The 17,271-nt window shown below is 36.9% G+C and overlaps 1 protein-coding gene across 1 annotated transcript; it reads right to left on the bottom strand.

Moving 5' to 3' along the window:
- Positions 1–413: 413 nt before the first annotated feature.
- LOC145665239 (zinc finger MYM-type protein 1-like) lies at positions 414–1,220 on the bottom strand. Its single transcript, XM_081732530.1, has one exon. The coding sequence runs from the start codon at positions 1,218–1,220 to the stop codon at positions 414–416; it is 807 nt and encodes a 268-aa protein (XP_081588656.1).
- Positions 1,221–17,271: the final 16,051 nt, after the last annotated feature.

The following is a 17,271-nucleotide window of genomic DNA, read 5'->3' as shown; positions in this document are numbered from 1 at the left end:
CACTTAATTCATCATTGGGAAACTGTTGAACATACTGAAGAAAGTTTTCTGAACACAAAAGTGATGATGCGACAAGGTGACCAGTATATTGGAACCTAGATTTCGTTGTATTTATGATCACATCACACACTTCAATCGCTGCAATTCGACGAGAATTTATTGTATCTTCTCTTCGTCTTCTTTTTATTTCGTGAGGTGCAGATGTTGTTGCCAAATTCTGTGCTTCTTCTTGTATTTCGGAAATGCTTGCTCTCAACCTTTGTACATTGCTCTCAAATGATTTAAGGGCATTATCTAGATAACTAGGATCAGTTTTCCTCTTTTGCAGCTGATTGTATAATATGTCTACGTGTGGCATAATATGATGAAAAAATGTCAAGCAGAATACAAATGTTTCACACTGCAACATTCTTTCAATAGCTGAGGCTTGATATCGCTGTATGTTGACTAAGTTCCTTCCGAATGTCTTCCATGCACTCAATAAGTTCATTTCGGTATTCAAAAACAACATTTACTGTTCGAATATAGAAATTCCAACGAGTTGGAGCGGACCGCGGTACTCTTCTTTTCACTATTCGATCCAGTACAGCAACTCGTTGTGGTGAATGAGAGAAAAAAGCTGGAATGTCTTGTAAGTTAGCGAAAAATGTCCTAACCTCTGTATTTTGTGAACACGCTTGCTGCATTATTAAATTTAACTGATGAGCATAGCAGTGCACAAAGTATGCTGATGGATATTCTGCTTTAATCTTTACTTGGACCCCGCCATGTTGACCACTCATAACTGCAGCACCATCGTAGCACTGAGCAATTAATTTGTGCGACGGTATAATAGGTTGAATTTCATTCAAAATAGTTTGAGCAAGGCTTTCACTGTCATGCTTTGGAGGCAATAAAAATCCCCAAAAACGTTCAACTGGAGTACTTTCTCTCACGTATCTTAATATCACTACCAGTTGAAATTGTGATGAACAATCTGAAGTTTCGTCAGAAAGAAGTGCTACAAAACGTGTTTGCTCTATTTCACGTGTTATTTCTTCTCTGAACACTAATAGCATGCTATCTAACAACTCGTTTTGAATGGTTTTGGAGGTTCCTTTAAAATTACTAGAGCCCTGTAAGTGTTCCCTTAATGTTTGGTCTAAATCAGCGCTGAAATCTATCAGTCCACGAAATATCCCCGGATTGGAGGAACCTTCTGCCTCGTCATGGCCCCGCATTGCGAGTTCAAAAGCACCACAAAATTTTATACAATTTATTATTTTATGAAGGATGTATCTATTCCTGGTTACATTTTCATTATGTTTCTGTATACTTGCCCAGTACGCAGAATCAAGTTGTGAGCGTATATTGATTGTCCCTAAAAGCGACAAATCTGTTTGATTGTTCAAGTGGAGCTTCGAATTTTCATGTTTCTTAATTTTTCCGGTAAGATGCACAAGATCTTTTATCCCTCCCTTTGACCATGCATAATCCCCACCGAAAAGAAGACAAGGAAAACAGAAGAGCGCATTCGTGTCACTGTTGCCACACTTGGTACAATTGTACCAAATTCAGCCCTTTTTGTCATTCATCGGCCCGTTGGTACCACGCTGGAATTTTCAGCCCCTTTTGTGGAAAAGTTGGTACTATTCTACCCAATTCAGCACCATTTAACAAATACTTGTCACATTTTCAAAAGTGTCAGTAAGACTCCACATCTCTTTCTTTTGATATCTTGCAGGGAAGTTTCTAGGACCCTGTACGACGGACCGCGGACACCCGTTAGTGACGGTGGATAACCAGCTTGTAGTTCCCATCCGTCGTACTTGCACCGGTTTTACTTTTTTTTTCTTTTTACAAATGTCAGTTTACTTCCCTTATATACCCTCTTAATTCTATTATTCTCCTTTGGTCGTGCAATGAGCAAGAATAAGGAGTAATAATTTATATTTTAATATTTTATTATAACGTACTATTTACACACAAACTCGATGATTGATTTGTTTCTAGTTTTATATTTTTTCATACACTGAGAAAAAAAAATTGTAGGTGGAGTACTTAAAAAGCTAGGTTACATGCGTAATTCCTGTAGTTTTTGGACAACGTACAGTAGACGAGTAACTGAAAACGTATGTTTTATAATACTTTCCGTAAGTATTCCATCTATACGTACTTTTCATATGAAACAATATAGGCGGTCAGGATCTCACATACAAATGAACGTATATAACATATAGCTGAGGAATGTAACGTAAGTATATGCATGTGATATATGGAAAATTGTTAGATGTCAGGCACCCTTCAACGGCATGATGTAACTTCAAAGGGCAATGCGTATGTAGCATATAGATAACGTATGCTCCATACTGATTTATGTAGTAAGCAAAAGGATTCCGTATGTTTGTACAGCGGTGGACACTTCTAAATGGTACACCTTAGCCGTAAATCTCCATATGGCTGTACCATTTAGAAGTGTCCACCGCTGTACAATATAACGCTGTTCGGAGAATGGATTTTTCTCAGTGTATACAGCCATAATAGCTATTCGGTTTATGAGCTCCTTCGTGGCTAAGCGGTTATCATGCGCGCCTTTGGCGCAGGAGATCCGGGTTCGATTCCCGGTGGGAGCTCATGTGGTTCGGATTCCACGTTAACCAGTAGGTCCACGTCTCATATAGCCTGGCTGCTGAGCGGGACGTAAAACTCAATCAATCAACCTATTCGGTTACGGGTCACTTTGAAATAAATGCGCGTTTGATTTCCTTACAATACATGCCGAAAATGATAACTGTTTTCCCTTTTAATTTGCGTCCTCTGTTAAACTTCCTACGTGCAATAAAAGTTCCATCTACTTCCACGGTTGTTCGGGTTACTCCTATTTGGATGTTTTTAAAACAGAGTACTTCTTGATTTGGACTCTTGGAAGACGGGGGGGGGGGGGGGGAGTGTTCTAGAACTTCACCTCTTTTAGTTTCGTGTTATAGAGCAATGTATTACACTGGTATAAAATAATGATTTCAGCCCTTTTTGTTCCAATTTGGTACTATTTTTCAGCCCGCTCCAGAGATAGGACTGTGGCAAGACTGATTCGTGTTATCACATCCACATATCCAGTTATTTCTGTTGTATATATCTTTGTTAAAACGCCTAATGTAAGTTTTGCCACGACTGCTGCCAGAAACTTCGAGTGTTAAATCAGGAAGAGGCCTGCCTTTTTCCTTAATTTGAAGCTTTTCTTCGTAAGTTAATGAAGAGAAAGGTTGTTGTAACAAATGTTTCACGGAAGTCATTTTAATAATATCGTTTACCTTACAATATTTACCATAAATAATCCCCACCGAACACACAAATTCACACAAACTCGCACAAAGAATAGCGCACAACACTTACACTAAACACCTTGATCAAAAACAAGAGGTGTTGCAGACAAACTTAAAGATGTCTTGCCCTAACCACTACTGATTTCCCCCCAACACAACCCTCGGCTGATAAAATTCAGCATTTTTTCTTCAAGAAGTAATAAATGGAAGATAAAAGAAAGGGACAACAGAGAGATGTGGCACCGTTGATTTTTAGGTAACAGGGGTCATAAATCTCTAATAAATGTCGCCAAGAACAGCAGGGAGAATTTTGAGGACTTTCCAGATTCTATGAAACAAGTGTCTTTACTCATGTCTGCTAGTTGTATCACGTCGTGTGTTTTCGGCTTCTTCAGAAGTATTCGTGAGTTTTGAGCTGCTGGAAGTGCAGCTCTAGTAAATCCTATCTAACAAACAAGGAAAACGTAATACAGTGCGGCTGGTGAAGATTTTGGTCTCAATGCTAATGCATAGGGTAATCCGTGCACAGCTCTTGCAATATTATTAAGATTCAGAAGGTGTTTCTAAAAGTTCTACGCTATGTAGCATATCCAGCAGTAGAATTTCAGGTCACAGTTAGATCAAATATCATCATTACGTGCTATTACCTTGATTAAATTAAGCACAATTCAACTCAATTGAAAATATATTTATTCCATAAAATAGCTGGCAGTTATGTAGCTCTGCAGCACTTATAGTCAAGCCGCCCCTGCTCTACATAAATCTGTAGTATGTATGAAGTTAGTAATTTAGTAAATTAGTAAGTTAGTAAATTAGTAATACATGCGCAGGTAATTTTGTGATAGGTAATGAAAGTTCGTGATAGTAGGTTGCTATATTCGTGATAACTGTAATTGGTACAATATGATAATGATGATTGAGCATATGAACGAAATATCAACAGGAATGAAGCGCCTTGCAGTTATAAATCATTTGATGCACAAAATAAGCCAACTTTAGTCTACAGGACTATCTAGGGCCTATCCACTATGACATTGGATATGTAAATATGTCTCACCAATTCTCAATAGCAAATCACACATAGATTAGGTTAAGCACAAACAAAAACGAAGTTCTTTTGAACAAGTCCGTGTAACAGTCAGTCCGCATCAGAACCTGAAATAGTAGTGTCGCAAGAATCATACATAAACACATACGACGTCCTATCGTCCTTGTTTTGATAACGGACATGGTATGGCTCTAAACAGAAAGAACACCGGATCCACTTATCCCCTGTTTTATCATGCGCATTGTCTTCATAGTTTTCACCACAAACACCACATTCCCAATCATCATCACGAATTGCCTGTTTCTTACGGATAGGCCTTGCTTTGTTGTAATAAGAAGATCGTGAAGTCGAAGGTTGATCGGCTGAGTAACTATTTTGCACGTTAGTAGGATTAGAGATCGAGAGCTTTCTCGGTCGACCAACTTGCTGTCTGTCAGTAGTAGTAGGACTAAGTTCGTTCAGACATTTTGTGGATGAATTTCCCTGCTTTCGTCTTTTGGCTGGAACTCTCAGAGTTAGTCCGTATCTTTTCTTGAACTCACCCCACTACCATTTACTTCCACATTCACATTCACTGCTATTGAAAAAGTTTTCTCTCCTTGTTGTTTTTAGCAATCTTGTATGTGAAACTCCTGATTTGCTCTACTGTAAATCCAAAGTCCGCTTCTTGCATACCGATAATATAGTGATAAACTTTTAATTCCAGTTCAGGAGTCAATAAGAAAGGTTTTTCCCATTTTCAGCACTGCAGCATATATTTCATTTCCAATATCAGCTACGCCTTGTCTCTTGAGGAAATCGTTTAGAGTACTCCATGTAATTTTCATCTCTTTTCAAGCTCTATACACAGAATAACCTTCCACGTTCATCATTGTAGCTGTCCTTACAAAGTCTTTCTGCTCATATGCTCGGTATTGTGTTGAAATAGATTTAATGAGAAAAAAAGAGGAAGCATTAATATGTTTTATGGGGTATAACGACTTGTCCTAAGGGACAATGGATATAGAAGGTAATGAGACTTTTTAATTGCAAAAAAATAATCAAGTCTTTAATGTGAAAAATAGGGCAATATAATGGGATTCAGGCTGACAGAGGGGGAGAAAGGAAAAAATCACGGAGGCAGCCGAGACGTCAAGAGTGATTTTGAGTTAGCCATATGGAAAGGAAGAAACCACGGACTTTGGGTGAGAGGTTTCCACATTTACCTGTAAGTTTAACTACCTCCTCTAGTAAAAAACTCAGCTAAAAAAGACAATCTGAGCTATTGTAGTTGGTTTCCTAGGGAAAATCATATTAAGTAACTTGTAACTTAGATATTGTGCAAATAATCACATTATGTACATGGTGTAAATAAAATTGTAACTAAGCATCTTGAGGTAAATTAGGATTCTTTTACTTTACTTCTATAAAGAAGAGATTAGAACCTGCCTCTCATGCTCTAATACGACAGCGTGGGATACGGTTTCTGAAATCATCTTTACCTAACGCTAGATATTTATTTAACCATTTTTATCAATCAGTATTTTCCTTTCTTACGTGGCATCTCAAAGAGGCAAAATAGGCCTAACTATTCACTATGAATAAATGTAAACATAACACTGACCAAACAGGATCATGGATTTTTACTAGGGGCGAAAAGGTCAAATGATGCAAGACGTTAAGCTATAGGCATATGGGAAGAAAAGTGGACCACAGTCAAGGTTAGTTGATAGGTAGAGTCGTACCTAAGCTTTAAGGCAATTAATTATCTTTGATGAAGTTTTCAATTGTGTGCGCAGTTACTTTCATATGTGAATAGTGTGGATGAGGTATTTTTATTGTCATGAAGCACAGGTAATTTCGTTACAGCAAGGTAATTTCGTGATAGCCTCTACACAAGAATCAGATTGATAATTACACGGAAACCAAACATGAATATTTACATACCTTGCAATGCTTTTGTTGTTATCGAATGAAAATGACAGACGTGACACAATCTTTCGCACAACGTAAACAATACTCCTTCCTTTCTCTTGTTCGTTTCCTTCCAAACCTATTTTTGCACGTGGTTCAGCAGCGCTGACCGACACATGAAGCTGCACTCATGCTCGATCTTGTGGCAAGAAGTGGAAATCTCACTGCTGTAGGTTTTTTTTGTTTTTTTTTTGCTACAGTTACTTAAAAAATATCACGAAATTACTTATACCACGAATATACATTATTTTACCCTATATCAGTACTTCGAATGAGAAGCGAAAAGAAAACAGAAAGATGAGTGTATTTTTCTATATTTTTGGCACTAACGGATGCTGGATGCTATTATCGTTTCAGTGATCTACTATATGCACTTCTGCGTTTCACTAACCACATGCAAGGCCTATTCATGCTACATCATATATAGGCTAGATTCAATATAGTTCGAACTTGTTTTCTCTGCTGCCAATGCGCCTTTTCTTCAAGGGACTTTTTTTTTTTTACTATACTCAAAGAAACAAGGATAGGATGACCTGAAACCTAGGAAGATCTGGAGGATGACCCACTTGCAACAAGCCGACAAAGGGAAGGAAAGACAGAGTAGAAAACTGTTTTGTAACCCAAAGTCGAGGCATTTTTCTTCCAGCAACTGATTCTTAAAAAAAAAAAAAAGTTTCTTGAAACAATAGTAATATTTTTCTTCTTGCTGTTTATTTTAGCTTCCGTGATAATAATGAAAGATACATAGATGCATCGCAGTTTGCGGTACAATTTTCAGTTTGTATACCAAACTACGATGCGATACCGCTTTAAAAACGCTTAAACCTAGGTATATATGTATATATAAAGGTCAAAGAAAAGGAAAATGGAATGTTTACGAGGTTAATATTATTAATAACGAACAGATGTTTTGTACTAGTGTTTATCTAATTTCTTTTTATATGTTAATTTCTATTATGTTCTGTGGTGCTTTGATTAGATTTATTTGCTCTTTTAATGATGGTAATTTTAAATCTTATTCTTATCATTTGCTAATAGAATCTAAACGAATTCCTCTTATTAAATTGTACATACATCCTACTTAAATTTTAATTTCAAATATTATGATACGCATATATCAACCTGTAATCTTGATAAACAATTAGTGCATTATACATTATTTTATTTCGCCAAATAATTTAATTGAAATATCTTTATATATCTCAAGATATAGGCTATCTATTCGATTTCAATAATCTCCACATATACATGACATACGAGGTCTGACAATTAAATAATGAGAATGTTTTTTCAGCTGATGCTGGCAATCCTGCAGACTGAAACCGCCACCAGCGTGTGACCTTGTGCCTGTTTCACTAGCACAGCACGTGGCACTCACGAAATATTATTCATTGTGGATTTAGAGGTTGAAAAGTGCGGTTGTTTGTTGGATCCCCGTCACAACAATGGAAGCACTTAATATTGAGCAGCGCTACGCAATCTCCTTCTGTGTGAAACTTGATTAGACTACCACGGTAATGTACCGAAAGCTTCAGCAGGCCTTTGGAAATGAAGTGTTATCAATGGCACAGGTGTATCGTTGGTACAAAATGTTTGCGGAAGGCAGAACAAAACTCGAAGATGAACACCGCAATGAGCGACAAACAACAACACGAACAGAAGAGAACACAGACAGGATGAGGCAACTTGTGCAAGCGGATAGACGATTAACCGTGAACATAATTGCGAGTAAACTGAACATGAATCGAGAAACAGTGCGTCTGATGTTAACTGAAAATTTGGGAATGTGAAAAGTGTGTGCCAAACTGGTTCTGAAAAATCTCACACAGCAACAAAAAGATGACCGGAGGAATGTGGCGGCTGATTTGTTGGATCAACTGAAATCAAACCCGGATTTATTGATCAGAATTATTACTGATGATGAAAGTTGATGTTCTCAATATGACCCCGAAACGAAACGTCAAAGTGTGCAATGGTGTTCGAAAGATTCGCCACGATCAAAGAAATCCCGCATGTCGAAGTCCAAGGTGAAATGCATGCTTGTGTGCTTTATGACTCCAGGAGAATTGTCCATAAAGAGTAGGTACCTCCAGGGCAGACAGTAAATCAACATTTCTACATAGAAATTCTCGAAGTACTTCAAAAATGTGTCTGTCGTGTTGGTCCAGAGATTGCTGACACTTGGATCCTCCATCACGGTAATGCACCAGCCCATACTGGATTGTTTGTTCGGCAGTATTTGGCGTCAAAATCCATTACAGTGCTATCACACCCTCCTTATTCACCGGACATCGTCCCGTGTGATTTTTTTCTGTTCCGAAAGGTGAAAGGACACCATTTTGCAGCAGAAACAGACATTCAAACAGCTAAAACAGGGCTTTGGCAGACCTAAAAGATGACATCCAGAGATGCTACCAACAATGGAAACGCCGATGGAGTAAGTATGTGCAGGCACAAGGGGAATATTTTGAAGGTGATCAAATTGTGGTTGGTTAAAAATGTAAGTAAAGTAGTTTTTCAAACAATTCTCATTACTTTATTCTCAGCCATCGTATTTAAAAATACAGTATATGTAGTATATCTTGTGTGAAAATAAGTAACCTAATAGTGTATTAATTGTAATATTACAATAAAAATAATGAAATATGTTATATTACAGATAATTATATGAAGAAAGCATATTGTTTTAAAGGAAATTTGTTATAACACATGAGGTCTGATTCGTTGTGTAGAAATGTCATAAATTTCTATTGTAACTTAATGTATAGTGATGTTTTTCAAGAGTTGATCTAAATAAAAGGAACATGTGACAATGAATATAATGTATCTCGTACTTGAAATTGGGATCCAGGGTTCTTTACAAAATTATAAAATATTTTAAATCGAATTTTGTAATTTCCTTTATTCGTAAGTCATTTATACAACGAAAGTAGGAGAAAAGTGTTTAAAATTGTACATGAGATCTATTATATAAAAGAGAACGCACAAATCCTTTGTTCCCTCATCACGCTAATACGGCTGAACCAATTTCTTTTATTTTTGGGGGGTTATTAGGATTTGGACCCTAGATGGTTTTTATCATATCACTTTAATTTTTAATTACCAGTGTCTTGAGATAATTGACCATTCAAGTGTCCATAACGTACAAATCCTTTGTTAGTTCATCATAGGTAAAAATAAACGTATTTATATGCAACCCGCATGACCGTGTCACTCGGCGGGTTAACATAAATGACAGGCGATATAATGTTAACATTTACTGCAATCTACTATGGTTTTTATCATATCACTTGAAAGCGAAAACTTCCGGGATGACCGCAGCGAAGCGGGGCGGGTTAACATAAATGACAGGCGATATAATGTTAAGATTTACTGCAATCTTCTATGGTTTTTATCATATCACTTGAAAGCGAAAAAGTAAAAATTATCTAAGTAACAAAGTTTATTGCGTTCCGGGGTGACCGCAGCGAAGCGGGGTGAACGCTGCTAGTTAGAAATAAAGAGAAAAAAAAGATGAAAATAAAAATGAGATATAATAGTGATTATTAAAAAAGAGTAGTTGTAGTATAGAGGTAACCAAGAAAGTTCTGTTGCTTTTGTGGGGGTACGTGTTCAATTGGCCCTCACACAGTGAGTCGAATGCGAATGGAGCTAAGGCGAAGGTCTGTTGTTGGTGTCGGTATATCCAACATACTACCTGGTTGTGGCAGTTCAGTTACACCGTGAACTTGCGTAAGGACAGAGTGAATATGGACGGGATCTCCACAGAGCGTCATAAGGGCGTGTATGCTGTACGAGTTCACGAGTTCAAACGCCGCTGCAGCGGGGTGAAAGATATGCCAGGCCTTTGGTGAGGGTATCGTGACTAGTGTTGTAAAATTTCCGGAAATTTTGAACCTGCTGGAAAAAACCGTTTTTCCAGTTTCTTTCCGGAAAAAATTGGGAAAATAACAAAAAATCTTTGTATTAGGTTGGTTTTACTAGTAATGGAATCCCCTTTTTTCTCGAGTGCGTGAAAAATGTAAGTTGAGAAATTTCAATATTGTGAATATTTAAGAAAAAGAAGCATTCGAAAATAAAACTGTTGTAATTGTTCTTGAAAATTAATATCTGCACTTATTTATTTTTGTGCCTTTTAGTCTTTTACTCTTGGTTGTGCTTTAATTACAGAACTTTTACAACTGCATGCACATCTACCATCATGAAGAGTTTCTGTTGCAACAAATAGGGCTCTTGAATGAAACCGAGATTTTAATGTGCTCTTTGATCTGGTGAAATTTTGTTAATTTCAACCAAATTACTTCTTAATCGAAAGAGCAGTAGGCATATTTTACAAATACTCCTGCACTAAGACAAATAATTACTAATATTTAATATTAAAATACAGACTTTAATATAAACTTTATGTACAAGTTTTTTTGTGAGTAAACAAATACCTGTTTCCTAGTGCGACAAATTATCTATACCGCAAGACAGGGTTACTTTGCAAAGGATTTAAGGACTTTTAATTAGAATGGCATGTAACTGACAAACTTAATGATTAGGGATGCGCACGAGTGGATTGGAGTTGAAATTTAAGCCTGTCTCGACTCGTCTCGAGAAAATGTTGTCTCGACTCGAAAATATGTTTCTGTCTCGACTCGAGTCTCGACTCGACAGTCTCTGTCTCGACTCAACTCGAATTCGAGTCGAGACGTCTCGAAATTCGAGTCGAGACAAAATATACGAGTTATAATGTACGCACACATCATCCAGACCATTATGACTACCTACCTAATTGTCAGTATGTCGACCTTTGGCACAGATAACAACGGTGACACGTCTTGGCATGCACGCAATGATCCTTGGTAGGTTGCTGGAGAGAGTTGACACCACATATGCACACACAGATCACCGAATTCCCGTAAATTCCGGGGAGGGGGCAATGCGCCCTGACGTTACGTTCAATCACATTCCAGATGTGTTCGATTGGGTTCATATCCGACGAATTGGGGGGGCAGAACATCACTTGGAACTTGCTTCTGCGCTCCTCGAACCACCCCATCACACTCCTGGCCTTGTGACATGGTGCATTATCTTGTCGAAAAATGCTATTACCGTTGGGAAACATGATCGTCATGAAGGGGTGTGCGTAGTCTGCAAGCAGTGTGCGATACTCTTCGGCCGTCATGGTGCCTTGCTCGAGCTCCACTAGACACATGGATGCTCACGTGAATGTTCCCCAGATAATAAATAAGCATCATCCTTCTTGTCTCCCTCCCGCAGTAAAGGTGTCAAGGAGCTGTTCCCTTGGAATACGATGGATTCGCACCCACCCATCGTCATGATGAAGTTATCGGGATTCATCAGACAATGCAATGCTCTGCCACTATACCAAGGTCCAGTGGTGATGGTCACATATTCATTTCAGTTGTAGTTGCCGATATCGTGGAGTTAACATTCGCACATGAATGGGTCGTCGGCTGCGGAGGCCCATTGTTAGGAGTGTTCGGAGCAGGATGTGTTCAGACTAGTGTTGTGAATGCCTGGGAAAAAACGGAAATTTTGAGTAAAAACCCAGTTTTTAACGGTTTTCCCGAACTTTTAAAAAAACGGAAAATTTGGAGAAAACTGAAGTTTTCGAATATTTTATTATATTATGCTTTCAAAATTAAATCTATTTTGTATTTACTAATTTAGAGTTAAGATAATTGAGTACTTATGTTTCTCGTATTAGAATAGGGAAATTTTGTGCACAACTCATCCAAACACTTCAAAGTTAGCACCGTGATTGAACGGACTTATGGCTACAAAAGAAATTAAAATATAATCCTAGTTAGCTTAATTAGTATAGACGCATTAAAATTATCTTAAGCAATCTTATGAAGTTCCCCCTTGATGGCTGGGAAGTGTTAAAATTACGGAGCCAGAATCATTTTAGTTAATATGTTAAATAAAACATGTATTTTATAGAGATGTCTTCCTTGTTCTATATAAAATTTCCGGAAATTTTGAATCCATTAGAAAAAATCATTTGTCCGGAAATATTGGCAAAAACAGGAGTTTATCGCTAGCGTTGTATTAAGACAAAACGTAAAAAGCTTCTAGGGACCACGTTCGGATTTTTGACATTCGAATTATCGACGTCCTACTGTATATACAATGTATTTCGCTAACGGAAAAATACTTAAAGCAACAAGGTTTAATTCTACTTTTTAGTTTTCTGATTTCTGATAAAATCCCTCTTTATTCTTTGTATATTTTTCGAATAACTCAAAAAGAGAGATGATCTTATTTACATATACACACATATACCGCACAAGTGAGTAAATGTGAGCAGGGAGAAACATATTAAAGTGATGAGTATGTGAAACTTCCGTTCGTTATTATTGCAGACTAGCCGAATAGCTTGCACGAGGAGAATACGTTTCATTTTGGACATAAAGGGCACCAAAACTGTCACCAATGAACTTATCGAGTCCCAAAACTTCGACACTAATGTCGGTAATTTTCAATTACCTTTACCTGTTCCCGTCCCCTTTTAAGAGTACTAATGGGACTGAATTTGTGGATTTAAACGGCATGTTCTGTTCATCTCAGGGACCCTGAAAAGGATGGATTCGATATATATATATATATATATATATATATATATATATATATATATATATATATAGTGTTCTTTTATAATAATAAAGATGCCGGTACGCTGGACCTCACGTTCACAATGCTTAAAAAGTTGGAAAGTTGGTTGCATACCTTTCAGGATAATAATAATAATAATAATAATAATAATAATAATAATAATAATAATAATAATAATAATGATGATGAGCACAATATATAGCACAATTAGCTCCCAATGTTCAGACTTCAAACTCTACAATTTTGAGTAGAACAGCATTCTCATAAAATATAATTGAAATATGAGCACGTACGCAGCAATTTTTTCGGAAGAAAAATGAAATAAAATCTTTAAGTTTTACGTCCCACGTTTATGTTGGTTAGGCTAAAGGAGACTGTGATAATGAGAAATGAATGTAATGGTGAAATGAAGAAAGTGAAACGGGAAAATCCCGATAAAATCCACGAGCACGGTGATTGTCTACCACAAAGGCCACACGGCGCTAGCTGAGATCGAACCAGGGACCCCGTGCACCGAAGGTGAACGCTCTACCACTGAGACTCCGCGACCCTATTTATTTTGGAAGGGTCAAAGGTATTCGGAGAGGGGTTAAGTTTAATTTGAGGATAAATTATATTAAAATTTGTAAACTTCCACTAGAATTAGACTAAATTTGGACAAAAATCAGGATTTCGGAATGTCCGGACCCCGAAATTCCACCCCATGCGTTCGTCCCTGTTGAAATATCTACGTTTTATATCCTATTCCAGACAGCAACGTAAATTACGAAAAGACTATACAGTATAATATTTTAAAACGTGGCTCATAGGTTAAGAAATGTACTCACATGGTCCTGGGTAATTTCAAAAAAGCGACTATATTTTTTTGCCATATCTGGAGATAACTACTCGACAATCCTCTACACACTACACACTTATACGTATGTTTAAGATTCAATTAAAGTTTTCATAATTCGAAAATATTTACAGCTTTCTTCTCTGCCACACCACGCAACAAATCACACGACCAATTAAATGAAAGATACTTCATTTCTGAAAATTCATCCCATGACGTTTTAGTGTCCCCGAAACCGAAGCCGCTTGCAAAATGTTCAAATTCACAGGATCTCTTGAGCTGCTGTGGTCGGAACTTCAATCTTTTCCACCTGTAAGTGAGCACAAACTAGAGAGCGCGATGAGTTGTAGTTGCTTCTCAATGCGAATAAAACTAAGATTTTAGACAGAAAGCTTGGTTTACTAAATTGCTTTTCTCAACGTGTACGCAAGTAACAAAAGTGAGCGGGCTTCGATATGCAAAGAAGTTACAAAGCTTACAAAGAAACAATAGCACAATAGTTTCGATAACATCTGTGTGTTCTTCGGTAGGCTACACATCCCATAAGAAGCTAAATCCTAAATTGTAAAATTGGTAGGAGGAAAAAGTAGTTTGGATTGCACCCGTGGCCAAAACAAAAGACTTGTAGCGGGCTTGTATAGATAATTGAATGCTGCAGCTTGAATTCACATTTCCATTTACTGAATGCCCATTTGTAAAAGAGAAAGTCTGTCGTTTGCTCACCATCCACTTTTGCCTTATTGCTTTATTTATCTCAGGAATTCAATCCTCAACTTTCCATCTCTAAAAGCACTTTTCCACTTTAAATGAATCTTGTAGCTGTCATAAAAAATCTTGAAACCCTACCATATTTCACCTTGTACACATAGTCTTGTAATGGTCATAAAACATTTTTTCCACCTTGCAAAGAGTCGAACAGTGTCCAACTTTCTGGGACGTCTTGCTTGCTACCTGCTATCGCCCTCTCGCTGACATAAAGGAAAAACGAGTTTCGCCGCTTCCGAAACAACGGATTCTTTTGGACAGGGAGGGGGAGTGCGCCAAAATACACGTTTTTAATGAGGAGATTAATTGTTTGTCCACTAAAGTGCGGTGCTGCAAGGGTGGTGATACCTTTCTTATTTACAAGAAGTTGTAAAATCTAAACAGTAGATAGATAGATCGGGTAGCAAGGTCTTTTTTATGACAGCTACAAGGTTCATCTAAAATGGAAACGTGGTCTAATGGCCATTGAATTAGTGACAGACAAATTTGTTGGCAGACATCAGTCTTTTCAGAAAAAAAATCTGGTCGGTTCAGAGCCTTTATGGTTTATATTACCGTGCGAAAAAGGAATGAACAAAGGGAAGGGAAAGATCCCTGAATATTATTAACTGGGTTCAAGAAGGAACAAAGACTCTCAGCTCTTTCTCCTGAAAGAAAAAGGAAAACGAAAACAAACAAACAAAAAAAAAACTCTCATTTTCATTTACTATTTGGAATTTTTTAAAGTTTCTTGTCAACCCATTTTTAAGACAGAAAAGGAAATATTCCGCTACCATTAAAAGGTTCCAGTATCCGTACCGTTGCGTACCGACAGAAAAATCGATATATATATATATATATATATATATATATATATATATATATATATATATATATATATATATATATATATATATATATTCTCCCTTCTGCCAAGTTGCGGGGCTGAATTTGGATTTAAACGGCCGAAAGTGTCACTGCTCATCTTAGCGACCCCGAAAACTATTGATTCGACCCTAATATCGGTCATTTTCAATAATTTATATATATATTTCCTCCCTCCTCCAAGTTGTGGGGCTGAATTTTGATTTAAATGGCATCGGAAGTGTCATTGTTCATTTCAGCGACCCCGTAAATTGTGGATTCAACACTAATATGTCATTTTCCCCTCTCCCCTTCCCTCAAGTTGCACCTTCAAAGTAAAATGATAAAAAACATCCCGAGCCTCATGTATGTTGAAAATTTTATCGAGGTTATGATTCAAGAGTTATTAAGTTAGAAACATAGTCAGTTTCATTTTGATTGTAATAGATAATCTGTCGCACTAGAAAACATGTATTTGTTTACATACATGATTTTGTACATAAAGTTTATATAAGTGTCTATATTAAAATATTAAATAATAGTAATTATATTTTTTAGTGCATGAGTATTAGTGAAATTTGCCTACTGCTCTTTCTCTTAAGAAGTAATTTGGTTAAAATTAACAAAACTTCACCAGACCAAAGAGTATATTGAGAACTCAGTTTTATTCGAGAGACCTATTTGTTGCAACAGAACACTTCATGTTAGTAGGCTTGTATGTAACTGTAATTAATGCATGAAACTGTATGTAACTGTAACTGTAACTTCTGTAATTAATGCACATATGTAATTAACGAATAAAGGACATAACAGAAATAAGTGCCGACTATTAATTTTCAACTAGCTGAACCTGCGCTCTCTACACAGCCCATCATTCACATATGAGCATGAATCTCCTTGTCATTCCTCATATCTGTACATGTCCATTTACAGATACAAATGAAGAGCGCCTTCATAAAAATCGGCAAGGGGTATCATAAAGGGGAAATTTTTTCGACTATTTTTTTTCAATATCTCGCACCGTTTGAAAGATTTGAGCCGACTTGTGGTTGGAATTTCTAATTCATATATGGCCAGTGTTTCTTTCTTTTTGCATACCTTATGTAACAAGGAAATAAATTACTCGCACAATTAATTACAGTAAAAGCTCTTTATTCGCGGGGTATATGTTCCATAAATATGCCGCGAATACAGAAACCGTGAATATGGAATGGTAATTTATATGGGATTATAGGGGATACGTTCCTCGGTGACAAAATAAAAAAAAAAAAAACACATATATAAAAATCAATTTACTGTAATTGAAGTTTTTGACCATATTGATTAATTATTATCTTCAGGCTTAGGCAATGGTTTGAAGAATTTGTAATTTTTTCTTGCTTGGCAGTTTTTAAAAGCTCCATCAATTCAGACTGATATTCAGCAGTGGCATTCACAATTTGCCTCTTAAAAATAAGACTTCGTTCCATATACGGATAAATTTTCATAAAGAAATCACAAAGCTCATTTGCCATTCTTAAACCTTCACTAAGATTTTTCAAATTAAATGTCACGTTTCCAGTGCTTGCTGAAGCCTCTTCTTCAATGGGCTGTGAATTTAACGTTTCCTCCAAGTCGGTTTCAGTCAAATCTTCATCTTGCGATTCAAGCAATTCCTGAATGTCACTTGATTCTATCTGTTCGAACCCATCTCGTCCTATTCCATTCGCAATTTCGGCTATGTTTGCAGTCAAAGTTTGAATTTGCACACCTTCTTCGTCATTTTCCGCAGTCAGAGCAGGCCACAGTTTTTTCCAGCATGACTTCAATGTGTGTGGCTTCAGTTCTTCCAATGATTCTTTTATGTTTACGATGCATTTTGCTATGTCAAATTTCTTCCAGCATTCCATAACATTCATATC

The sequence above is a fragment of the Thermobia domestica genome, chromosome 11, assembly GCF_964235325.1.
Source record: "Thermobia domestica chromosome 11, izTheDome1.hap1.1, whole genome shotgun sequence".
Lineage (NCBI taxonomy): Eukaryota > Metazoa > Arthropoda > Insecta > Zygentoma > Lepismatidae > Thermobia > Thermobia domestica.
Note: the sequence above shows the minus strand (reverse complement) of the source record. Positions and strands in the feature narration are given on the sequence as shown.

What these genes read in the sequence shown, in the direction of transcription:
- LOC145665239 (XM_081732530.1), bottom strand. Translation starts at nt 1,220, where the DNA reads ATGCGGGGCCATGACGAGGCAGAAGGTTCCTCCAATCCGGGGATATTT.